The 26,514-nt window shown below is 37.3% G+C and overlaps 1 protein-coding gene across 2 annotated transcripts in view; it reads left to right on the top strand.

Annotated features, from left to right (window-relative positions):
• The first annotated feature begins 4,495 nt into the window (after positions 1-4,495).
• LOC121411143 (alpha-mannosidase 2x-like) overlaps positions 4,496-26,514 on the top strand; it is a 43,838-nt gene continuing 21,819 nt past the window's right edge. The window contains exons 1-4 of one of the 2 annotated variants that reach the window (XM_041603675.1): positions 4,496-4,911; positions 22,324-22,674; positions 25,028-25,172; positions 25,927-26,098. In XM_041603675.1, coding sequence (XP_041459609.1) covers positions 4,786-4,911; positions 22,324-22,674; positions 25,028-25,172; positions 25,927-26,098 — 794 coding nt within the window. In that variant the 5' untranslated portion in view covers positions 4,496-4,785. The remainder of the gene's footprint in view (positions 4,912-22,323; positions 22,675-25,027; positions 25,173-25,926; positions 26,099-26,514) is intronic. The other variant, XM_041603676.1, reaches the window with a different exon arrangement.

The following is a 26,514-nucleotide window of genomic DNA, read 5'->3' on the forward strand; positions in this document are numbered from 1 at the left end:
ATCCACCACTTTTCAAAATATCGTGATGGGGAATGACTGTATTTCGGCTTCGATCTCAACGTCGTTGATCGACACGGCGTAGACATAGCTCCGCGGATCGCTTGGATTCACTGTGCACCGTAATGTTGATATGAACTGAAGTTAGCAACCAAATCATGCGAACATAGATTCGCATGCTGCATGCTGGCAGTTTGTTCGCCACATTTTCGCATGATTTGGTTGCTAACTTCAGTTCATATCAACATTACGGTGCACGGTGAATCCAAGCGATCCGCGAAGCGATGTCTACGCCGTGTCGATCAACGACGTTGAGATCGAAGCCGAAATACTGCCATTCCCGATCACAATATTTTGAAAAGTGGTGGATATATATTGACATCGAAATGTGACTGAGAGACTTGTCATGACATTTGGGAACAAGTATTGGTGATTAGGTGTGCTGGTAATCGGCCGGTGCGAAACTGCATTAGCGCCCGGCTGCACGCTAGAGAGCCGTCTGTATACGAGGAGAAATTTAAAAAAAATGTCAGAAAACTCCTTGAAACAGACGGCCGCCAGTTGTCTAGCATGCATGGGCGATATTTATGGTGAGACTACCACATATCGACCACCTCTTTTGAAACCGACCACCTTGCGCGCGTTAAAATTATTGCGTATTACAAACGATACGCGCGGGAGAGTAGGCGCAGTGTCCATAGAAACGGTAAGAATCGATTTTACGAGAAAAAAAAGCAACAAAAAGTAGAAATTTAGTAGAATTAATCAAAATTGTATTGACCAAACCCAATCCCCGCTGAAAAACCAAGAAATCCGATAGGAAACGGCTTTAGAACAAATATCCGTCGTCAATCGTCGAATCATGCGCCGGAGCTCGCAGTGGAAGTAGTGAGGCGATCATTTAGCATGTTGACATCATAGAACTGATTTGAAAGAGTAAAAATATTTCGCCACCGCGACAAGAATCGACTGTAAGTTTAATGTATTGCGGGTGGTCGGTTTCAAAAGACGGGTGCAAATGAGCAAATGTAAAATCGTCAAATCCGTTGTTCGTCGTTATATACGCGAATTGAATCGGAGTCGCCGAGCGAAACATGGGAATCTGATCTGCTCAATTTTCTGCACAAATGAGACGAAAACTGGGTAAAATTGATGAATATTTTCGCAGATACGATGCTTAGAAGATTAGGTGGTCGATAAGGGGTAGTTCCAACCATATATATAAGATTAAGAAATATTACAAAATGAAAATTTTGGTTTAAAAATTAAATCAATTTTAATCTTTTTAGGTTTGCAGACATGCTCCCCAACCCTTTCACATAATTATAATTTATGTACCACCTTCTCTCTCACTCAAGACGTCTCAGACTCAGGCCCGACCCACCCATGGGTTCATATCGTCTCGCGAGTGAAGGATTATCAGTCATACGCACGCGACACACCACTACACTTCGAAAATACAGTGGGCTTTTGCCCACATAAAATATTATGTTTAAATACATATTCCACATCCTGCTATGACACTTACCGAATCATTTAGATCCTTCCGTGACTTCTCCTTGAAGTTTCTTTCTAAAAATATGTATATTTTCTTGATCTTTAGTGAAGATTTTACGGAGATAGAAATCAGTCAGCGTTGATATCAATTTTCTCCTGAAGAGGGCGCGCGATTTATATTCATATCAAAGACACGACAAGGGAAAGAATAGGCACCTACACTATTTTACACGCATATCGACGCAAGGCATTACGCAAAGTCCGTGAAGTGTCCAATCTTTTCATTGTATAGACTTTGGTATACCGTATACGTATTATTGACGTTCGTCAAAGCTTGTACTGCTGGTTTCTTTCCAGGCACGTATATTATTTTCATTTTTTTTTATCAGTCATCTTTTTAAATTAATGCAAATGAGTGTTATCATCACCAATAATAATCATTAATTATGTTTTTTGAAGGCATTTCATTAATTGGTGCCCATAATTAGTAAATTAATCATGAGGATTGCGCATTCAAAGAATTTAGATACAGTTATAAAATTACCGAGGAGCTGAATCAAGGTTGTGAAATTATTAGCACCACCAACAGGCTTCCTTGTATTTCCGTGGAAGAGACAAGCGAAGTCACTTTCGAGGCCGAGGTAAGCAAAATGTGCTTTTTTTATCGGATTATTATTTTATTATTATTTTTACATTCAACAAACTCTTGCTACTTACCGGCAAGAGCCCCGGTGCGTAGCGAGAAGGAGCTTCGGCAAATATTACTTCAGCAATGAAGCGATGTTGCCGACTACTTCGAAATCCAGGGTCAAACACGGTCTATTGTACGAGGTTAGTACATACTAACCTCGTACAATGTGTGAGTGGGCCCGACTCTCCCTCTCAGCTCACCAGCTCATCGCAAGTTCAACTTTCACCTCGGTCCCACTCACGCTCATTGGCGATGGTTTTCCAGTGCTAGAACTGCGATCGATTTTAGATTTACATAAAAAATACTCACAAAAAGAAAAACTAACTTACATTTGACAATCTGCGAGAAGATTCTAATCTCTAGGTCTGAAAAATCTATTTCTTGTGAATTCTATCTTCATTCTGGAGGGTGTGCACTAAGTCTAAAACATGATTAGAGAATGAATAGTCCACTGACCAAGTCGAAGGAAGGGGAGAGCCGAAACAGTGACGTCATTTATGTACTTGCGATATACTTGCGGGGGGGGGGCTATGCATCAAGTAGTTGTTTGGGCAGAATATATTGCATTTTTTTTCTTTTAATGGGTAAAGATTCCTTTACTGCATTTTATAAGTCAAGAAATTAAACTTAAGGTGCATTTAAGAAAATAATGGTATGCAGTAGGATTGCATGGGCTATTATAACGGGACAGACCTCTTTTATCGAAATGAATCATTCAATCACGATGACTCATACGGACTCATATCGCGAAAAATATGAAGTTGTTTTGTGGGGGTTTTAAATCAGACTCATGCAGAGGATACGAAATCAAGGCAAAAGAGAATCCTTCCAGCTATATATATATATAAAACAACAACAAGACCCGAAGACATCAATGGCGGCTCCAGGATTTTTAAAGGGATGACAAAATAAATGTCGGGGGCAAGGTATATAGCCATGCAGGGTAAAACCTGCACTTTGATTGGAGAAATCAATGGAAATAAGGGGAAATAAGGGTCCTGATCCTGATGCAATTTTTTTCCCAGAATTTTTTCTAAACCCCAACGCAATTACTATAATATTGACTGTTTGTCAGCAAATATATATTAATGCCAGTGACGTCCTTTTTTCTTCCATATTTCAATTCGAGGACTTTGATCAATTATATGATTTTTTTATTTTTGCTATGATTTAAATTGATATTTGGTTTATCTGAAACTAGCATGGAAAAAAATGTTTAACTGAATTTAATTGAATGAAAAGGTCAAAGTGAAATTACCTATATCAGAGCTTTTTTCATAATAGGGTTTTTATCAATCCAAAATTTATGGGGTTAATTGGTCCCCAGAGAGGAGGAGTGATCCCGGTTGGAGATAATGAAAGGGTAGTCCGAGCTGAAGATTGGCCGTAAATAGAGAAGAATTCTGTTAATTGCGAAATTAAACGAAATTTTAAGATTTTGTAATTTTCTAAGTTTAAATCAGATTTAGGTGATTTTTTTAAAACCATACTATGGATCCAGGTAGGGGCACAGTCCGGCCCGTTATTGGTTTTCCCTCATCTGGCATACTGAACAGGATAAAACTATTATGTGAAAATTCCTGGTTCAGTATAGAGCGCCGACCTCATGGACAGCTAGGGGTTGTGTTCGATAGATCCCTGCCGGCCAAGTCATACCAAAGACTGATAAAAATGAGACTTTTTGCGAAGTTCTGCCTTCTTGTCAGGCGCTCAGTCGACATAATATAGGCCTAATAAAGCAAATAAATAAAGGGGGACCTGCACCGGGGACCTGCATGGCTTGAGCCTTTGCAGGACAGGTGCCTTCTTAACTGACGTTATTCAACTTGGCTATAATAATAAACTTTTATGATTGTGGGCAACGACGGGAAGACAAGACAAGAAAATATTTCATGTTATGCAGGGCCCGCTTGAAGAACAGCTTATACAGCTGAGAATGACTGTCTAGCTGGTTAAATATTTATATCATACCCATAATTTCACATGCAAAATATTTTTTTCAGTGCAACTATATTTTTTTCTTGTTCGATTTTTTTTCTCTCAGTTCTTAAAAATAAACTTGCTATTGGGCCATGTCATAAAAAACAAACAACGGATATATATCAGTAAGCTTAAAGTTCATGCTCGAAATCTCAAAGAAACTGCTTCGAAATTTCAAATTTGTTATTTTCCCCGTTATTTTCTTAAAAAAATATTCCTCTTTTAGCCGGTTTGTACCAATGCCCCCCCCCCGTTTAAAATTTTGAAATAGCGCCATCTCAACAAATTACGACAAGCGATCGAGCAATCAACCCATATTTCGACGACGTCGTCGTCGTCATTGACTCTACTACTCTACTTTGCTTTGACTGCTTTCTCCGGTTGTTCCCGAACTTTTTAAGTGCTTATTTATTCATGTATTCTCACCGCAAGTGAGAAAAATCGAGACAAGCTTGTTTAATATCTACTCTTTTATGAGAAGGTTGGTCTGAGAGTTTGCTAACCTTTACGGGATATTGGAGATAAACCCCCAAATTTACAGTGCCAACTTCCAGATGCAGAGACCGTTTCAACAAATTATTTTCTTTAGTCCCACGAACTGAGTTTTATGTCGTTCTAAGATGCGGTCGTCAAAGTTGGTGTTTGTTGGACTGGCAATTATAATTGTCGTGATTATTTCCATGTATTTGATGTTAGATCAGACTGGATTTCCTCAAGAATTTCCAGGGCAAGCACGGATGTCAGAGGTGAGTTAATAATAGTAGACAGCTGGCAGCCATCTGTTTAGACATGTTAGAGAAGTTTTTTAACTCTTGGCATCAATTGCCAAAAAAGAGAAAAATTACCGTAAGTAACAGTGTATTAACCGCACCTTTTTCTCGGCGGGGCAGAAGCAAAAGTCGGGGGTGCGGTTTATACACGGTGACGGGTCTGAGCCAGCCCGCCGTAACCCCTCCCGTACATGTACGATGTCTGCCAGTTCACAACACATCGAGTGGCCGGGCGTAGCCGCCCAGGCAATGTCGTTTAGAGGGGTATGAGCCGCGGGTAATGGGAAGCGATTATTGCAATATTAATTAAATGTTGTCCATAACAAACGCACCCACCTTCATGACACTAATTTTGACTTTATTCTCGATTCAAAGTAGTGAAGTTCCCTGGCGAATTTAAAGAGACGCCAAGCATACTCGGTAATATTTTGTCACCGCTGAGCGAGAGTTGAGTGAGCTTAGAGATTGCGTTGTAATGTGGTTATAGTGCGAATTAAGCTGGCGCTATTCAAAGTCCCGTTTCGCGCCAGCTTGTTTTTTTTCCTTCCTGTTTGCTTTTCATAAGATACCGTGTAAACCACGCACGAGAGAGACGGCAAGAAGCCGTAAAAAACAAATGGAAAAAATGCCAATTTCTTTGTTTCTTGAACCTTCCTATAATCCCGTATCCAAAATTCATGCTAAGACATCAAGGCGCTAATGCAGTTTCGCACCGGCCGGTTACCAGCATACCTCATCACCAATATTTGTTCCCAAATGTCATGACAAGTCTCTCAGTCACATTTCGATGTCAATATATCCACCACTTTTCAAAATATCGTGATCGGGAATGGCTGTATTTCGGCTTCGATCTCAACGTCGTTGATCGACACGGCGTAGACATCGCTTCGCAGATCGCTTGGATTCACCGTGCACCGTAATGTTGATATGAACTGAAGTTAGCAACCAAATCATGCGAAAATGTGGTGAACAAACTGCCAGCATGCCGCATGCGAATGTATGTTTGCATGATTTGGTTGCTAACTTCAGTTCATATCAACATTACGGTGCACAGTGAATCCAAGCGATCCGCGAAGCGACACGGCGTAGACATCTCTTCGCAGATCGCTTGGATTCACCGTGCACCGTAATGTTGATATGAACTGAAGTTAGCAACCAAATCATGCGAAAATGTGGTGAACAAACTGCCAGCATGCCGCATGCAAATGTATGTTTGCATGATTTGGTTGCTAACTTCAGTTCATATCAACATTACGGTGCACAGTGAATCCAAGCGATCCGCGAAGCGATGTCGATCAACGACGTTGAGATCGAAGCCGAAATACAGCCATTCCCGATCACGATATTTTGAAAAGTGGTGGATATATTGACATCGAAATGTGACTGAGAGACTTGTCATGACATTTGGTAACAAGTATTGGTGATTAGGTGTGCTGGTAATCGGCCGGTGCGAAACTGCATTAGCGCCGACATCAAATTTCTGAAAGTGATTGTGAGATTGTGATGCAAGAAATGTGAATGTTTCTTCCTCCTACGCTGGGCCTGGGAAAGACACAGATCATAATTTGATAAGATGTACTGGCATGACTTGTACTGTATCGTAGTTTGCAATGTAATGGCAGTGCTGTGTGTGTACACTGTGACTGTGAGGTGAGCGAGTGTGTAAGTTGCCAATATTGTCGGGACCGTTCTTTCTTTCTAACATTTGTAGATGAATTGATCAAGAACAGCATATATCTGCATACTGGTAATCTTTTTGGATACTTTGAAATCTTAAAAAACTTAGATTTTGTTTCTTCGTACCTCAAATATGCATGTAAATGTGAGATTTTTTTTTTTTTTTTTTTAGTCCAAAGTTGGGGTGCGGTTAATACACGGGTGCGGTTAATACACCGTTACTTACGGTAAGTTAAAACTAAGAGGAACAAAAACAGTGACTTACCTCGTGTCGGCTGTCGCGCAAATTCACTTCCCCGTTTTATCCGATCTTAATACATAAACATATGGCCATTGAGTGATTTGAGTCCCTGTAGAGATCGCGCTAGAACCAGTAGAGGCGCTGGTCAGAAAATTGGGATCGTCCCAGTTTACAGGGACTGTCTCAGTTTATACATGTTATAAGGATTTCTTCACACAAGAAATCTAGGAATGTTCATTCACCTGTCAAGTGCCGACACCAATCAAGTGTGCTAGTCAATGTAAACATCAGGTTTCATAACAAGATTATTGGAAGACGGTAAGTCATGAAAAATAGACGGTGAACTGGGGGGAATTGAGGTCACTGAATCTATGTTTAGCACTCTCAATTTCCGTAATTGCTGTCTTTGTCCCGTAGGGGGAAGTGAAAAAAAAACGTCCCCATAAACAAGGACAGTCTCAATTTATCAAGACATGATTTGTCTTGGTTTATGAGGATATCCTTGTTTTCTGGGACAATCCCAATTTTTGGACCAGCGCCTCTACTGAGAACTTCGGTCTCTGTATTTGGTGAGTGAAGTTAACGGAGTTCAGCTGAACAAACAACATAAAAGAGACCGAAGCTTTTGGTCTAAGTTAATAGTAGGCCTAGACCAAAATCTTTGTTGTTTGCTGAACTCCACAGGAACTCAATTGCCATTAAAGGGGAAGTTCACCCCGACAAAAAGTTTATTGTAAAAATAGCAGAAAAAATAAAAAAAATATTGCCGAAGGTTTGAGAAAAATTCATCAAATAATTAAAAAGTTATTAGAATTTCAATTATCTGATTTGTGACGTCATATGCGAGCAGCATTCCTACATAGCGAATGGTAAAATATCAATGAAATGTCATTTTCTCAGAAAATTGAAAATGGTTTTCACTGTAACTTTTGTATATCAATAGACAAATCATTTCATACCCGATCATGAAAAGAAAACAAAATAAAGTCATCAGGAACCATACAAAATTTGAAATTCATACATTTTATATTACATAACACATGGGGCAGCTGCTCGTTTATGACGTCACAAATCCAAAATTTTGAACTCTAAAAACTTTCTTACTCTTTAACGGATTTTCCTCAAACCTTCACCAATATTTTAAAATATTTTTTCTGCTATTTTCACAACGAAGTTTTCTTTAGGGTGAACTTCCCCTTTAATAAGCAATGGCAAAGCGCCAATGATGCTCTCGTAATTGTATAACATAGCCAGGCCCAGGAGGTTCCTAAACTAGAGTAAAAATCATTTACTAATGTATGCTTAATCTCCAAGGAAACAGGCATTCCTTCCCATTCATGTCCGTGTACTGTCCAAAAACCTGAAACTTTCGCTCCTGAGATTCTAGATTCTATTTCTAACGTTAATCTATCTAGTAGGGATGCATTGAACTTTCTTCACTGGACCAAATCCCAATGATTTATATGATTATAAATTTTCAATAATGTACACAACTTTAGGGAGACCGCAAGATTTCTCATCAACCACTTCATTAAACTGTCTGATTTTTTCAGATCTTAATGAAAATAGTGCAAAATAGAAATCTATATAGTAATCCATATAGCGGTTTTTTGAGTAATAATCAAATGAATTTCGAAAATGAAATTCCAACAAATGCTCCCAATAGGCTCTGTAGTATAATTTGTCACAACACACAAACAGCTGAAACACACGACCACACATAACCCAGGGAGCTTCAGGAGTCCACCGTGCATTTTGACATAGACACGGGACCAGGGTAGATTGTGGTCTCAATAACTTGGAAAGAAAATTGGGTCATTCCATCTGAATTCACCCAGTGGTTGCACAGTATATCAGTATATATATAAATGTATATATATTCTTGTATATGCTTAATAAAGGCTCCCATAAAATTCATACGATATATATTGCTAAACATCAAAATGCCTAAACAGATACCTATTAATGAGCATAAATGTTTAATGTTTCATTTGTGAACTGATGAGCTTAATTTCTTATCATGTGTTAGCATACTGTGACTTAAGATTGGAGGAAATCATGTAACTTGTGAACACTTAAATAACATGAATATCAGTATATGGGACTAGAGTGAAATTTCATGGTATCTTTGGAAGTTTTAAAAGGTGAAGAAATAAAATATCATCATTGGTTTTAACATATTTCGTCAATATCATACAAATAATTAACATACACGAAAATCAAGTTCAATTTTTTTTTTCCGAGGGTCAAATTCAAGGTCAAAGTAAAGGTCAAGGGTCACGACCTTATAAATCGCTCCAATACATTATTTGTTGAATTACCATCATAACTTTGAAAGTTTATGAATCTGATTTATGAAACTTGGACATAAGAGTAATCAAGTATCACTAAACATCCTGTGCGAGTTTCAGGTCGAATGATCAAGGTCAAAGGTCATTTAAGGTCAATGAACTTTGGCCAAGTTGGGGATATTTGTTGAATTACCATCATAACTTTGAAAGTTTATTGGTCTAGTTCATAAAACTTGGACATAAAGAGTAATCAAGTATCACTGAACTTCTGTGCGAATTTCAGGTTACATTACCAAAGTCAAAGTTCATTTATGGACATTGAACTTTGGCCATTTTGGGGGTAATTATTAGATTGCTGTCATTAAGAAATAATAAAGATGAATTTATATTCAAATGCAACCAGCTTACCACCTTTATGAAAAATATGCTGGAAAATAGCAAATTTTGATGACAAACAGATCAGGATCAGCCAGGTTCTTCTTTGATCGCTGTCAGCTACATGTACATGTACAGCTGAGCGTACTGACGCACCAGGAGATTGGCTGGCACGTCCGTGCGCTCAGCTGTAGCTGCGCTGACTGCGATCAAAGACGAACTTAGCTGATCCTGATCTGTTTGACATCAAATTTCGCTATTTTTCGGAAAGGTTTTAAGCTGAAATGCTGCAAAAGAAATACTGATCGGGTGACGTCATCAGTCCCTTCATTTGCATACCGACCAGGATTTGCATAAGTGAAATTAAGCGAAATTTTAAAATGTCATAACTTTTATTTTACACCCGATTTTGATAAATTATTCAGTGTTATGCTTGTTGAATTTTTTTTTTTATTCAAATCACCTTTTCGTTGGGGTGGACTTGTCCTTTAATGCTTTTATGACCAATTTTTAGCAAAAAAATGTGATTGTGAGTTGCAAAAGCTTCTACAAGACCAGAAGTAAAGACTATATCTTGTCATTGCTAATAAAATTACCCTTCACACAGTGATAAATCAATTTGAATATCTGTTCAATAGATTTGATGCTTTTACAGGCAGGAGTGACAATGTGAACAGTCATCAAAGCTAGTGAGAATTTTCTAAACAAACTGGACAAGGTTATTCGGCTGATTGGAACAGAGATTATCTCACCATCTCCATAAATAACAATATCATACCTGGGGCTGTTATCGATAACGTCTTTATCCCTAGTCCTGTCGATAATCGCTTGTTTTTGCCACTTAGCAATATTGATAACCTTACTCTTGTAATATACACTATTTTGTAGGGACACAGTGATTTCACTGAATTCACGGAAATAGCCCTTTGAAAGTGTCTTTTCAAATTATGGAAAATCATGGAAAACATATTTTTCCTCAAATTGCACAAAACAGCAACAGAAATTACTCCAAAATCTCAACAAAATACAAAATACCAGCCGAGTGTTGCTGCCCTCTACATGTACTTGAAGATGTACAGCATGATATCAAAATGGTCGATAGGCGAAAGACGTTCACTTCTCAGAACAATGTCCACCCCCCCCCAAATTATCAATAAAACTTCATCCAACCCTAAAATATTGCTAAAAACGTGAAAGGTGAGGATGTACATGTATTTATGCTAAATATATGTTTGTTAAAAGATGTTTTGTAGTCATTTACATCTGATGAACGCGAACTTTAAAGCGTTATTAGTGACAGATACAAATTTTGACCAACATGAGTATGTGACATATCGCTATATAATGCATAAAAAATGTGCATTGATTCATTTGTCATAGTTATCGATATCGGTAAGATATTTTTACCATGATATCGACAGAGAATTTTCTCAACGATAACAGTCCTAATCATGCCTTCATACATTATTCACTTTTGTTTTTTATTTTAATGTGTTTGTTGGATGAGGGACTACATTCATTGTACATCACAACAATATACATGTACTGAAGTATGCAGAACAAAGTAAAATGTTGCACAAGAGTTAGTCAATTAGATCAAAAGGTGTTTAATCTAGGCCCATTTCGGGTACACATGTACACGCATAGTCAAGTCAGTGCACGTAATTCCATGACCGTGTACATGGTCGCATGTCCATAAAACTTGCGTGGGAGTTGTAAACAAACTAACACCCCTTTCATAAACCCAATTATGCGGCTAATAGCGGCATAATTTGGTCGTAAAATTGGAGGAGGACCAGAGTTATCCGCATTATTTTGATGCTGCTATTATCCGCATAATAGCAGCATCGGGACAAGATTTTGAGTTTATGAACGCATTTCCAAATAATGCGGATAATTGCCATGGTGCGGTCACAAGGTCACCCTTTTCCAACACAACCGCATCGGAGGGGGCGTGTCCAGTTGTCATGACGATTATCCGCCTTTTTCAGGACAGGCGCTCGTAAAAATAATGCGGCTTATTTTCGGAGTTTGTGAACGCAATTTTTATTGAATTTACCATTTTCATTTCATTTATTTTTTCCATTTCCAACAATCATTTACATTTACAATAGTTTTGTTACATACATCCTGATATAATTATAATCAATAAACAAAGAAACTTATTACTGTATGTATAATACTCAAGATAACAGGTCGGAAACGGAGGAGGCTGCTAAAAAGCGAAGCTTGTAGGATGCAGCCTCCTATAACATACGTATGAAGAATATAACTAAAACACAAACACAACATGGTAGAAATTTGAACGTAAAACTATCTGAATGAATAGTTTAAAAGAATAAAAAGAAAGAAATAGAAATGAGAGAAAATAGCAAGATCAGTGGTCTCCAGATTCTTGCCCCAACACTCACAGCGAATTTACGGATCAACAGGAAAACGAAAAATATCATATTTCACAGCTCGTAGTGCTGAGTATATATGAAAAATATAATGTATGAGTGATGAAGAGTTAAAAAAACTAACGAGTATCTTGGAGAAACTTTTTCAACTTAAATTTAAAAGAATTTAGGCTTGGGGAATCTTTGATAGTATTATCAAGAGTGCCCCAAAGTCGAGTGCCTTCGAAAGTGAAGATGGATTTGGCAAGAATTGTCCGGGGTAGAGGAAAATGAAATTCCTCGGATTGACGTGTAGGATATTTATGAATAGTTTTGTTTTTATTAAATGAAGAATCAAAGATTGATGGTAGCATATTATTATTTAATTGATACATAAATTGACCCAAGTTATATTGATATAATGTTTTTACTTTTAAGATTTTATTGTCAATAAACAATTGGTCTGTGTTGGATCTCCAGGACATATTAAAAATAACGCGCAATGCCTTTTTCTGTAAAAGTAATATTCGTTCTAGATATGATGTATGTGTATTTCCCCAGAAATTATTGAATTATCCGCATTACTCTTAGGTGGCTTATTGGAGGATAGGTTTATGAAAAGGGTATAAGTTCTCATATGCTGCACAAGTTTTAATCACAAAAATTCCACTTTCATACCCACCCTTGAATTTCTGTATTCGTGCAAGAAGCCACGGCGCTCACTCACTGGTGAAACAGTCAAGAAGATCAGCTTAAATTTCTCTCTAGACATAAGTTTAGCCACACTCAATCGCATTCATGTTGATACACTGTAATAATAATAATAGGTCCATTTATATAGCGCAGTTACTATGTGCATATACTCTACTGCGCTTTGATAATTGGTATCATATTATTACCCCGGCTGTAGCTGAGCTGCCATATTAATAGGCACTAAAGCGTTCAAGGAAAAATCCTACCGGGTACCCATTCACCTCACCTGGGTCGAGTGCAGCACAATGTGGATAAATTTCTTGCTGAAGGAAATTACGCCATGGCTGGGATTCGAACCCACGACCCTCTGTTTCAAAGTCCGAAGACTAATCCACTGGGCCACAACGCTCCTCAGCTTACAGCTCAAGTCAACATGTTTTTTGATAAAGGATAAATAGTCTTTTAATATCATATGGATAGTGTTTTTTGTGAATCTAATAATCAATAGTCGTTTTCAAAGTCAGCACTGATGCTATATTGAAACTTGTAATGCAGGCAAGACTGCCAGAGGCATTCCACTTGTTCAAGAAACTGAGGGTTTGTGTTTGCTAGCTACCCCATCACCCGACATCAGGAGTAGGCCTACATATTTTCACTGGAATTCACTTTAGTCCCCATGTAGGCAGGTACAGATTCACACTTGTGTAAAGTTCTGAATGGGTCAATTTCTTTCTCATGCTTTTGTGAAGGTGTTTATTTTTGCTGCTGCTGCTATTGTTATTGCTTTCATTATTGTCTGTTTCTACAAATTTCATTACATGTACATTTACGGGTCAATAATTTTCTCAATTCGTTGGGTTGGGAATGACCTGTGGTGAAAATTGAGGGAGGAGAAGACCTGTAATAAAGAGATGTTTGCTTAAAAACACCCCCTTTTAATTGCTATGATATGTGTACATTTATTCGTAATAAACCAAGGCAATTTTCTTGAGCTTTGAACCGACATGTACAATTAAAGGGATTCATAGATGTGTATGCAGTGTATCAAAATATTTCCACAGGTTTAAGTAACAATAACAATCACAAAGTGAAAATGAATTCTCAGAATCTTACTTAGATAAGATTAGATACAGTTTTAGATTAAAATATGCGTCAGGTTGTTTTGGTGGAATATTTTTTTCAGTAATGAGCGGAAGAGGGAAGGGAGATACAGTACCGTAGGTTGTTTTTTTTTGCAATTTTTGTGTCTTCACTCATTTTGCTGAACATTATTGAACCTTTTTTATAGTGTTATTTGAAATTTTCTATTAGAATAATAAATCTGACATTCCACAATTGCTTTTATGATAATACCATGTCAGAATAAATATAAGTTTTAGTATTATTGCCCAATTACATGTAGTGTTCAAGTTGACAATAGTCGACAGTGTAGATGGCAGGTTTCAAATAAATTCGTTTTTTTCTAAAAATGCTTCCTTCGATTAAAAATTAAGTGTAAAATTTGATTGATACAACTGTACATGAGATGAGATTCATAACTTTACATGTACATGTAGGATGTATTTTTAGTTCTAACGTTATAGTTCACTGGCAATTTTAATCTTGAGTGAGAATTACTCCCACTTAGTGTAAATGACGATTGATTGATTAGCATGATTATGTCACATAATTTGTACATATTTCTGAAGTGTCAGTTTTCTGCCATCCAGAGCATATCAATTTCTCTGGAATAAATCAGTTTAAATTGAGTGAGGTTACTAGAAACAATGTTTAGAACACATGATTTAAGTGACTTTTAAGCATAAATTAAAGAGTTAATTAACCCTATTAAGAGGCTTCCACATTTTTTGCAATAAATCTGTAACATGACCCCCAGGTACATGTACATGTACAAGGTTCTGAAATTACGCAACATTTTGTACATGTAAAAGTGAACAGACTTTTATGTCGGACCAAAGTTTGCTCTAAAACATTCATGGGCTATCCTGTCAAGGTATTCCTCAATTTCATTGTTATCTCATGTGATATTCTGAATTCATGTACAAATCCAATTGATGCAAATTGTGTGGAGGTGCCGTGGCCGAGTGGTCTGAGGCGCCTGGCTATACATGAAAAGTCCGGAGTTCGATCCCCGGCCGCGGCACCTATATGCCCGTGAGCAAGGCATTTAATCTACAATGCTCTTTTATCCTGCTTTCAAATAAATGGAAATGCTATATGCATTACTGGTAACTAGGTGTGCACTTGTTTTAAATATATATATATGTTTTAAAAAAAAAAAAAAAAAAAAAAAAAAAAAAATTGTGTTTTGAGCCATAATTCATTTAAATTCAATTTTGTCTTGTTTATGATCAGAATTAAATCAGCAACAATTTCCATAAAAAAACAAAAAAATCAAAAACAAAGAAATACATAAGAAATTTTGAAAACAATAAAAGTCATAAGGAAAAATGATTGCGATAGCATTTGATCAGAATCCTATAAAAACTCTGTGAAAATAACTAGCAATTGGGGGTCCATATTTAGTTAATTAGAGCAATATTTCATTTCATAAGTGAATATAGGAAATTATTTATTACATGTACTTGTAAATTAGTACAAATATTTCATATAAAAAATCATATTTTGGAAAAATTAATCACACAGCCTTATATATTACACTGCACACTACCACTATGCAAATTTTGGTGGTGTTCGGGTGATCAGCGGCTGCGATAGAATCTCATCATCCCCCTCCTCACTCTCCTCACCTACTCCACCACCCTACCTTGTGTCATACATACTGCCCGCCACCCGGGGGGGGGGGGGCTTACATTGACGAGTGGATACCATGCGCGACCAAAAAAACACGTAAAAAGGATGTCTTTTTCACATTAGGGCACGTTACGTACGTAACATGATAAGGGTGTCAAAAACACAAAAATAATGAAAAAAGGGTATCTATTTCGCTAGGAAAATTACGTGTTTACATGTAGGGTCGAATTTGCGGGGATGATAAAACAAAATTTAAATGTTTTATAAAGGATGTCCTTTTTGCCCCAACACTTCGTGTTTAAAGTCCGATTTGCGCGGGGTGTAGAAGCTGGGGTCGTACTAAACCGAATAAGGTAAAGCCGACGACCGAAGGACCCGTAACGATAAAACATTCCTGTACTTGTTTAGGGGTTCATTTTAGGGAATATTTGCCAAAACTTGAGTATCGTTATGTTTCCAATACTTGTTAAGGGTAGGGTTTCACACGCCAATACTTGTTAAGGGGTGCATTTTCAGAATATGGAAATTACGTGTTTAGGGTGCTTTTCGAGACCCCATTGTCGCACATGGTATCCACTCGTGAATGGAAGTGGCCCCCCCCCCCCCCCCCCGGGACCCGCCAATTAAAATGATATTTTACACACTATTACACATTACATGTAGCTCTTTAAAGGCTTTAAACTGAGATATCAACTGGTCTGATAGGACAATCACGGAATGGTTGGTGATATAAAACATTTTTTTTTGCTGTTAACATTTTCAAAATGTAACTTCGCCACCCTTATGGGGGTACCAGCTCATGTATTTTAGCAATCACACTTATTTTTCAGAGTAGGTCCATGTTCTTATATTGCCACAGCAGGAAAACCACATTATTAGCTGATCTCAGGGCATAAATTACCATCAAAGGGTTCTCATTGCTGTGAGCAGTGTACTGTATGAGGTAGTGTTCGATTTTACTTGCTTTTATGTGAACTAAAACAATTCCAAAGTGAGATAGTTTTAATCTCTAAAATTTGTGAGGGACTAGCATGAGGCTCTACAATATAAAGTACAGTGTACATTTGATGTTATTAGAATTTGTAGAATCCTCACTTATACTAATCACAAGGTCTCTTTTTTTTTACCAAATGTACAATGTGCAAGTGTGTATTTTATGCAGTTCTTATCTCAATAACTTGCCTTCCTGAATGTTGAACATTCAGAATCCCATGGTTTCAGTCCCTGTGTCATTGAATTCTTTGATCATGAGACGTCCGTGACATGGATGTCTCAAACACCTCCATGGATATATCCTGATCATGGACCCTAATAAGTCCTGACTAAGTAGATCTCAAATATCATTGCCTGAAAGCTAATTACACACAGACGCATTATGAACTCACTTAGGTTACTGTTTTTATACAGGCTCTGCAGTGAGTGTATACAGTATTAGCTACCATATTCAAATATTAGCATGCATTCAGTAAATCATTTGTGCCGCTAAATTTTCCATTGTTGATTGACAGGGACTGATGAAATACATGTCCATTTAGAGAAAAGCTAAATGCAGGGCCATACAATGAGCAATAATTTTGAGAGAAAGCAGAAAATCACGATTGTTAAATACCGGAAACATATATACATGTAGCATAGCTTAATGTTCTGATGCAATGTATCTTTGTTTGTAAAATAATGGAAAACTGCTGGGAGTATCTATTTGATTGGCCGAAAGGCTCTACATTTGGAATATGAACACTGCAACTAAACCTGGAATATGGATAATAGTCAAGTACATGTATGTAGAATAGATCATGCCTTAGTGGATTTAGGAAACAAATTTTTTGATCGATTATATGACAAAGACCGCCCAGAGGTTAATACAGGTCTGATCCATTTACACAGGATATTGTGCATAATTCATGTTTCCTTAATCATTAGGATGACAGTGAAGAATACAACAATGCTGACCACATAAATATGCACACGATCAGCAAAACATCAAGTTAATGCATGCAGATAGACGGTTTGCTGACCGCATATTTGCATATTAAGTGCACACAGCTGTTCTTTTCTTTGGTACAGTAGTCCTACGCATTTCCAGTGGGATTTTCATATTTTGCAAAATTTGTATGAAATTGCCTCCAAATTTCCAACATGTTTCAGATACTAATTAATTACTCCTTAAAATATATATGTACAGAGTTGGACTTGTACTTTTATATTCTGCAAAAATCCCCAAATCAATATTTAGACCAAATCAACTGATATAATGGTTTGGTAAAATGCCAATGATAATTATGTACTATACACTGACTAGAATGAAGAGAAAATGGTCAAGCTTGGTAAGATTCAGCATTAAATGTTGGTTACTTGCTTTTATGTAAAAAGACGTCCAGAGCAAATTGTCCTCAAACCATCCAATGCACTTATACTGTATCATGTGAAATTAGAATTGAAATATGATTGAGTATGGAATGAATTTCAATTAATTCTTTGCCTTTGGTAGTTATCTTTCAAAGATGTTCGTCATCATAAATGTTGAATAAGAATAATTGAATGTTGTGAACTAAAATTCTTGTGGAGTTGGTTCAAATAAATGATATGAAATGAAATTCAGAAAAAGTGAAAAGAATATAATCTTAGTTTTGATTTAAATAAATCAAAGAATGTTACATGCCTTTTTGAATACCGGTAACCAAATTTATGAGAGAAGCTTCAGTTCATGTACTTAATACATTTTCCTTTTTTTCTTGAATGAATAATATTTTCATGTGTGAAAGTATGCACAGGTAAAATCATTCTCATTTTTTATTGTCTCACCTGCAAAGCAAAGTGAGACTATAGGCGCCGCTTTTCCGGCGGCGGCGGCGACGGCGGCGGCGTCAACATCAAATCTTAACCTGAGGTTAAGTTTTTGAAATGACGTCATAACTTAGAAAGTATATGGACCTAGTTAATAAAACTTGGCCATAAGGTTAATCAAGTATTACTGAACATCCTATTAGAGTTTCAGGTCACATGACCAAGGTCAAAGGTCATTTAGGGTCAATGAACTTAGACCATGTTGGAGGATTCAACATCGAAATCTTAACCTGAGGTTAAGTTTTTGAAATGTCATCATAACTTAGAAAATATGTGGACCTAGTTCATGAAACTTGGACATAAGGTTAATCAAGTATCACTGAACATCCTGCATGAGTTTCACGTCACATGACCAAGGTCAAAGGTCATTTAGGGTCAATTAACTTTGGCCGAATTGGGGATATCTGTTGAATTCCCATCATAACTTTGAAAGTTTATGGATCTGATTCATGAAACTTGGACATAATAGTAATCAAGCATCACTGAAAATTTTGTGCAAGTTTCAGGTCTCATGATTAAGGTCAAAGGTCATTTAGGGTCAATGAACTTTGGCCGAATCGGGGGTATCTGTTGAATTACCATCATAACTTTGAAATTTTATTGGTCTACATGTAGTACATTAAACTTGGACATTAGAGTAATCAAGTATCACTGAACATCCTGTGCGCGTTTCAGGTCACATGACCAAGGTCAAAGGTCAATGAACTTTGGCCGAATTGGGTGTATCTGTTGACTTACCATCATAACTTTGAAAGTTTATGGATCTGATTCATGAAACTTGTACATAAGAGTAATCAAGTATCACTGAACATCCTGTTCAAGTTTCAGGTCACATGATTAAGGTCAAAGGTCATGTAAGGTCAATGAACTTTGGCCATGTTGGGGTTTTTTGTTGCATAACCATCATATCTCTGTAAGTTTATTGGTCTAGTTCATAAAAAGTGGACATAAGAGTAACCATGTATCACTGAACATCTTGTGCGAGTTAGAGTAGTATTCAAAGTCAGCACTGCTGCTATATTGAACCGCGTGATGCAGGTGAGACGGCCAGAGGCATTCCACTTGTTAAAAATATAAAAGGCCTATATAAGGGATCTGCTCACATATATGTTGTCACATAATGAGAACTTTAAGAAATTCATCACTATTATTTTGTTTAATGTCATGGTGACTTTCCCCTTTAAACCTGGTTAGCCAATCCGGTTTATTGCTATCACTACTTCTAAAAATTCATGATACACAGCTATATGACTGAACTTAACACCACAATAGTGACAGTTAAAAAAGCTTTGATTACTATTTACAAATTAAAATTACCTACCAGTAACAAACAAGATTTAATATATTGAAGGACAATCCTGCTTGAATCAATCATGGATAAAGAAGGAAGATAATGAGGTGGTTTCAGACCACCTCTATCACCAGTTGAATATATACGCAAACTTGTTCAGCACTCAAAATACCTGACGTTTCTTGCATTCACACCAACCCCAAGCAGGACCCTTTTGGAATAAGTTCTCGATGTTAAGAGCATACCCATTTATGGTCTGATTTGCAGGCAGGCCACAGTGTTCTTGCGCAACTGCTTGCTTTGGTTGAGAAAGTTAATTGATTGATTTGATTTTATTCATATATACATACATGTATATATATATATATATATAATATATATACATCATTTTCAACATTACATAATATTCATATTAGTATAATCATTTATATTATATATATACATAAGTGGAGCATCTTAAGCTTCTTGTTCTTGTACGGTCGGTAATTTGCTTTTACACTGGTAAAATATTCACAAATGTGGAAAAATCCCAGAGAAAGTTCTTGTAAGTTAAGGATGTACCTACTATTTAGCAAGTATTTTCTTTTGGAATATTACGAGTATATTGCTTTCACACTGGCAAGAAATACTTGGTGTTTTGCAATTGTGGTTGATAAGAGTAAATTTCCAAATTTCACAATCAGAGAATATCTATTATTATCATCAAACTTCAAGCCAGTCTGAATATGCCTAAAAAATGTGAGGCCCAACAGGAAAGCTGCATTTCATGAGGCACATATCCCCTTTTCAACAGAAAGGAATGAAGTAATTTGGGGTGCGTTTATTCGACACTTTTTTACCCTAGAATCATGATTAGAATCATGATTCAAATCACGATTCTGCAGAATCACGATTGCGTTTAGTCGAAATTGAATATAATCATGATTAGAATCACAAACATGAAACACGAAAAAGGTCGTATGAACGATATCGTGATTTGAATCATGATTCTATGACGTCATTGTGTCGTGCTTCTTCCGGGTTCGACTCAAAGGCGCGCGCTGTGTTTCGTGCAGGTTAATTTTCGTGTAGCAGTATTGCCAGCATTTAGGAATTATCATTCTGTGTATTGTACCCCCGGGGTTGTACTGTAGCGTTATTTGTATATTTCATTGTTTTCATCCATCATTTCTTCAAGTTCCAAAGGCACAAATTGGACTGACGATGAACTCAGGGCTCTACTTGTGCTTTGGGCTCAGCCTGAAGCACAAGCATCCCTTACCGGGATTCACAGAAATAAGACGATCCCTTTCAGCGGCGCTTGCGAGGGAGGGATTTCAACGGAGATGTGGCACCGCCTGTCGAGACAAAATTAACAGAATTCGTGCCCAGTACAGGACCATCATAGACAAGAAAAATCGATCGGGAGGTGGGAGGGAGGATGATGACCCCTTCTGGTTCCCGATCAAAAACAATACGAGGTACAATACACGGAATTCTGGAAGTAAAAGATTTATTTTTTGGAAGCTGAGTAAGCGTTGCACTTGCACAAACGATCGCGCGTTAGCTCCGGCGGCAGCAAAAATCTAGCAGCCGACGTGAAGTTAGAAACACGTGCGAAAATGTTGACCTATACTTCCTGGGTCAAACTGCGCACTGGATCGGCCCGAATTCAGGGAGAAACAGCGTTAGAAAGATGGTCGTATAAACGCTGATTCTGTCGGATCGTGATTCATGCTGCTGTTTTGAATCATGATTCAAATGGTGATTCAAATCATGATTCTGGGTCGAGGTCGCATAAACACAGCCTTGCACAGATTGTTGGTGAGCATTCTTCAGAAAAGTCAAAGGTCATGCTCCTCATGGGGGGGGGGAGAAAAGCAAGAAGACTAGAAATATTGTAGGAAAGTGTTTTATAATAATAAAAAAATACACATGGATTGTGACCCTTTGTGAGTTCTAGATAAAATTCTCAATTATTTTGACATTAATCGATCAGCTAAAACTGAAATCTGATCTTTGGAGAAATTAAAATCTTGTTCTTTTCATGCTGTTTTAATTCTGAAGGGATGATAATGACTAATGTTTTTAGACAGTTTCTTTTAGTTTTGTATCTATGTGAAGATGTGTAGCTACATGAACATATGTATTACTGAGCTTCAATGGCACAAAAGGAGGAAGGAGAAAACAGATCAGTACAATTGTTGAATTTAATTGTACTTGTATGAATTGAATTATGCGTCAAAGGATATATATGCAGCAATCTGAAATGGCAGATATGGGATGTAGAAAGAGCGCTCCTTTTGTGTTGAGACTAGGAAAATTTTGGGGTATTGAAGTATGTTCATACAGCACAGAACTGTTGTATTCCCTATATACAGTGTAACTCACTTTATAAGCAGCTTTATGAAATAGTGCACTATGTTGTAGAACACAAAGCCAAGCAATTAATCATACACGTATAATGAATTCTGATAGTAACTTTCAATTTAATATTTGAAATTAATCAATATAACAATGCTGTAGCTACCTCTCTTCCTGTGTTGCATGTGCTCAATTCACACTTGGGGCCCTTTTCATAAAAGACTTTTTTTGTACCATGGTAACAGGGGTCAGCAGCCATTCGCAATCAAGGTTTCCGTGGGAGTTGCCATAGTTCTAACTCTTTATGAAACAAGCTCCTGGATGGAGAGTGGTGTGGCAAGTATAGATTATTGCCTTGCCAAAGGAAAGGAGTGCCGATGTGGGAATAAAACAGACGACCACATGTTCAAAGTCTGGGAACATACAGTATCCAGAACACTACTCCACCTTGACCTCTATGTAAATCATTTTTGTATTTGATTTATTTTTTCCAATATACAGCAAGACATTTCTCAGTTGGAAAGCAAGATAGCAGCTCTCGAAGGAGACCTATCAAAGAACCACTTGGTGATCAGTCAGCTTCGGGATGCTGTCCGTTCTATGGCTAATGGTCAGGTGCCCTCCAACCTTGATGCCCTGGTCAAACCCATAGATTCAGGCCAACACATTCAGGATCAAGGGGGTTGGTTTGGCTTCAGCAAGAAGAAGGATCCAGGACCTGGACTACCCATGGGCGGGGTTCCTGCAGGAGACCGCAACGAGCCATTTGTTGTGGCGGAGGGCCAGGTACATGTGGAGCCAGGGGAATGTAAATTTGCTGACACGCCCACCGGCAATGCCACAGATGTACAGGTACTTTTAGTTTATAATTGCTTTATCCATGATGGGAAGAAAATATAAACACCAATATGAGTAAATTTAGATGAGTTCTTAAACATTTTAGGTGATTGGGTGACTGCCAAGGGCGTTTGGATTATTTTAATTATAAAAACTTTGATTCTTATGCCAAGACAAAATTGCATCATTTGTTTTAATTATGGTGTGGATACTTAAGAACATTTTTTTAGTTAATTGACATGGCAATGAAAATGGACCAGATGTTGCATTCATGCTTAAAAAACAACCTGTTTTAACAGAGCTCAGTTTACCTGGTCTTATTTCATTACATATATGCATAGCCTTCAGCTGTGTAAAGCTTTACGTTTAGTAGCTAGCAAATAGGTCTCGGGTAGGTACATATGGTAGGTTCCATAGAACTGAATAGATCAGGTGACAAGTTGTATCCTTTATTGAATAGTTGCATCTGGTTACAAAGTTAGTTTTTAACTCGATAATGAAACGTTTATTTTTACTGTGTTTACACATATGTTCAGAGTGACAGAGGTGACTATGACGTGTGCCAATAATCTATTCTTTGAAACAGTGCCAAAATAATCATAAATTCATATGATGAGATCTGTAATTTAGGATTATTTCAACTATCTGTAGATAATTGTTTGGTTCTGTAGACCATCTTTAAAAAATATGTAAGATTTAACACAAAATTTTACACTGACAATACGTGCATTCAACCAGCAGTAATGTTTTAGAATTCAACCTTGTGATATAGTTGCTGAGGCATAATTTTTGTCTCACCTGCATAGCAGAGTGAGGCTGTAGGCGCCGCTTTTCCGACGGCGGCGGCGTCAACATCAAATCTTAACCTAAGGTTAAGTTTTTTAAATGACATAATACATGTAGCTTAAAAAGTATATGGACCTAGTTCATGAAACTTGGCTATAAGGTCAATCAAGTATTACTGATCATCCTGCTTGAGTTTCATGCCACATTACCAAGGTCAAAGGTCATTTAGGGTCAATGAATTTTGGCCGAATTGGGGGTATCTGTTGAATTACCATCATAACTTTGAAAGTTTATGGATTTGATTTATGAAACTTGGACATAATAGTAATCAAATATCACTGAACATCCTGTGCAAGTTTAAGGTCACATAATCAAGGTCAAAGGTCATTTAGGGTAAATAAACTTTGGCCAAATTGGGGGTATTTGTTGAATTACCATCATTACTTTGAAAGTATGTTGGTCTAGTTCATAAAACTTGGACATAAAAGTAATCAAGTATCACTGAACATCCTGTGTGCATTTAAGGTCACATGACGAAGGTCAAAGGTCAATGAACTTTGGCGATATTGGCGTATCTGTTGAATTACCATCATAACTTTGTTATGGATCTGACTCATGAAACTTGGACATGAGAGTAATCAGGTATCACTGAACATCCTGTGTGAGTTTCAGGTCATATGATCAAGGTCAAAGGTCATGTAAGGTCAACAAACTTTGGCCACGTTGGGGGTATTAGTTGAATTACCATCATATCTCTACAATTGTATTGGTCTAGTTCATAAAACGTGGAAATAAGAGTAACCAAGTATCACTGAACATCTTGTGCGAGTTATAGTAGTTTTTAAAGTCAGCACTGCTGCTATATTGAATCACGTGATGCAGGTGAGACTGCCAGAGGCATTCCACTCAGTGGTGGACCGTGACCCGGAGGAGACAAAGCATTGGGGGGGGGGGCACAGCATTGTTCACAAACAATGCTGTGCCCCCCAATGCTTTGTCTCTGCCGGGTCACGGTCCGCTACTGATTCCACTTGTTAAACCATTGTAAGGCCTGATTATTTTGGATAGTGTGAACGGGGCAGATTCAAATCCTCCTCAGATATTTGCCTATTGCTGATCTGATCGTGAAATAAAATTTACAAATTTTAATCTGTAATAGCGCAATTGGTCACATATATATACATACGGTAACTTTTGGCTAGTAACACAGTTTGTATTGGAATTTTATGTTTTTCCAATTTTTTTTATTGTGTGTGTGATATTGAGAACTGAGTTCACATACATGTACATTGTAATCTGATATCACAAATTTAAGCTCATATCATGAGCGATGTTATGGAAAAAAGTAATTAATGTCACATCATTACTAACGCCCGCTGTAGACACATCATGATCACTCTCAATACATTGAAGGATGGAGTCCAACTCCAGCCCAATAGTAAGTAAGTAAAATCTTGAATTGAAAAAAAAAATAATGAGTAGAACACTTTACCATACTAAACTCTCCCTTTCCATTATGTGCAGATTGATACAAAAATGAGCTTTGTTTTTACCTTATTTTTTTTTTCTTCATTTTATGTAGATGATGCAAGTATATGAGAAGCTCCGTTTTGACAATGCTAATGGTGGAGTATGGAAGCAAGGCTTTGACATCAGCTATGACCATAATAAATGGAACAGTGATCCTCTCAAGGTCTTTGTTGTTCCACATTCTCACAATGATCCAGGTTGGTTTATGGATGCATATACCAAGTGCTGCTCCTCTCCTTCCCGTGATCCCCCTATCTTTTTTTTAGCAAAATGTACATGTAGAATAGAAAATGCCTGAAAATCAGTTATTATTGCATTTTGAATACAATATTTAATTACATCTTCATGCAAAACAGTGATTCCCAAATGTTTGTCAAGCAGTTTGGATTTCCTCAGAATGACTACATAAATTTGCCAATGTTTTGCCAATATTTTCACATTGCACTGCACCTTAATTTATAGTAGACTGCCCGGCTGTTGATATTATATTTTGAAATATTGATATTGTAGATCAACAACTAGGTTTGAAGTATGTGCATGTGTATGTACAGCAGCTGTACCCAAAGTTGAAGAATTGCCAAGTAGTGTATCATCCCAGTGCTTATCATATGAAAGTGTCATTAAAATTAGAAGTTATGATATCATGATTCTCGATGGACAGTTAAAATCTTGTATCTCAAAATGTTAACATTTTTATTGCAGTCCAGAAAAAGCTGTACTTCAGAAATATTCATGTAGCAATGGTGGCAACCCAATCTCGTACAAAAACAGTCTCAAAATTCCTGAAGAGAACTCTGTCTAGGCAAAAGAAGTTTGCTTAAGTTTTTCGTCATAACTTTAAAAATGATTTTTTTTTTCTGAGCTATCCTCAAAATTCAAGGTATTGCTAGCCCAGTGAGTATTTGGTGAAGCATTCGTTTCTAAAATTATTTGTTAACTATTTTTTTTCAGGTTGGATCAAGACTTTAACCAAGTATTACAATGACCAGACCTCCCGGATCTTGGACACCATGGTGAGAAAGATGGAGGAATATCCAAAGATGAAGTTCATCTGGGCAGAGATCTCCTACCTCTCTATGTGGTGGGAGAAGGCCGATTATAACAAAAGACAGATAGTGAAAAAGTAAGCAAGTATTGGATGTTGTTTGAAGGTTTGCATGGTGGCATGTACACTTGCTGATGTGGTTTACGGTACACTATGTGGAGTGTTATAGAAACAGTGGATAGAAGAAGAGAAGACGTGGATAGGCGAGAAAGTGGAGATTTGAGAGTAGAGTATTCTTTCTTCAAAATAGTCCTGAAAAGGACTGTAAACCAGAAGGAATGTTGAGTGAGAACAGCTTGAGTAGTAGAGCTGATGAGGAGATGTTAGCTTGAGTCGGCGAGTAGAGATGATGAGTAGTAGAGAGACTCGACGTTTCGGACAGGTTGACTGTCCGTCTTCAGGAGTGGCAGGATTTGAATCTCTACTCGCCGACTCAAGCCAACATCTCCTCATCAGCTCTTCTACTCAAGCTGTTCTCACTCAACATTCCTTCT

Source organism: Lytechinus variegatus, chromosome 3 (assembly GCF_018143015.1).
Source record: "Lytechinus variegatus isolate NC3 chromosome 3, Lvar_3.0, whole genome shotgun sequence".
Classification (NCBI taxonomy): domain Eukaryota; kingdom Metazoa; phylum Echinodermata; class Echinoidea; order Temnopleuroida; family Toxopneustidae; genus Lytechinus; species Lytechinus variegatus.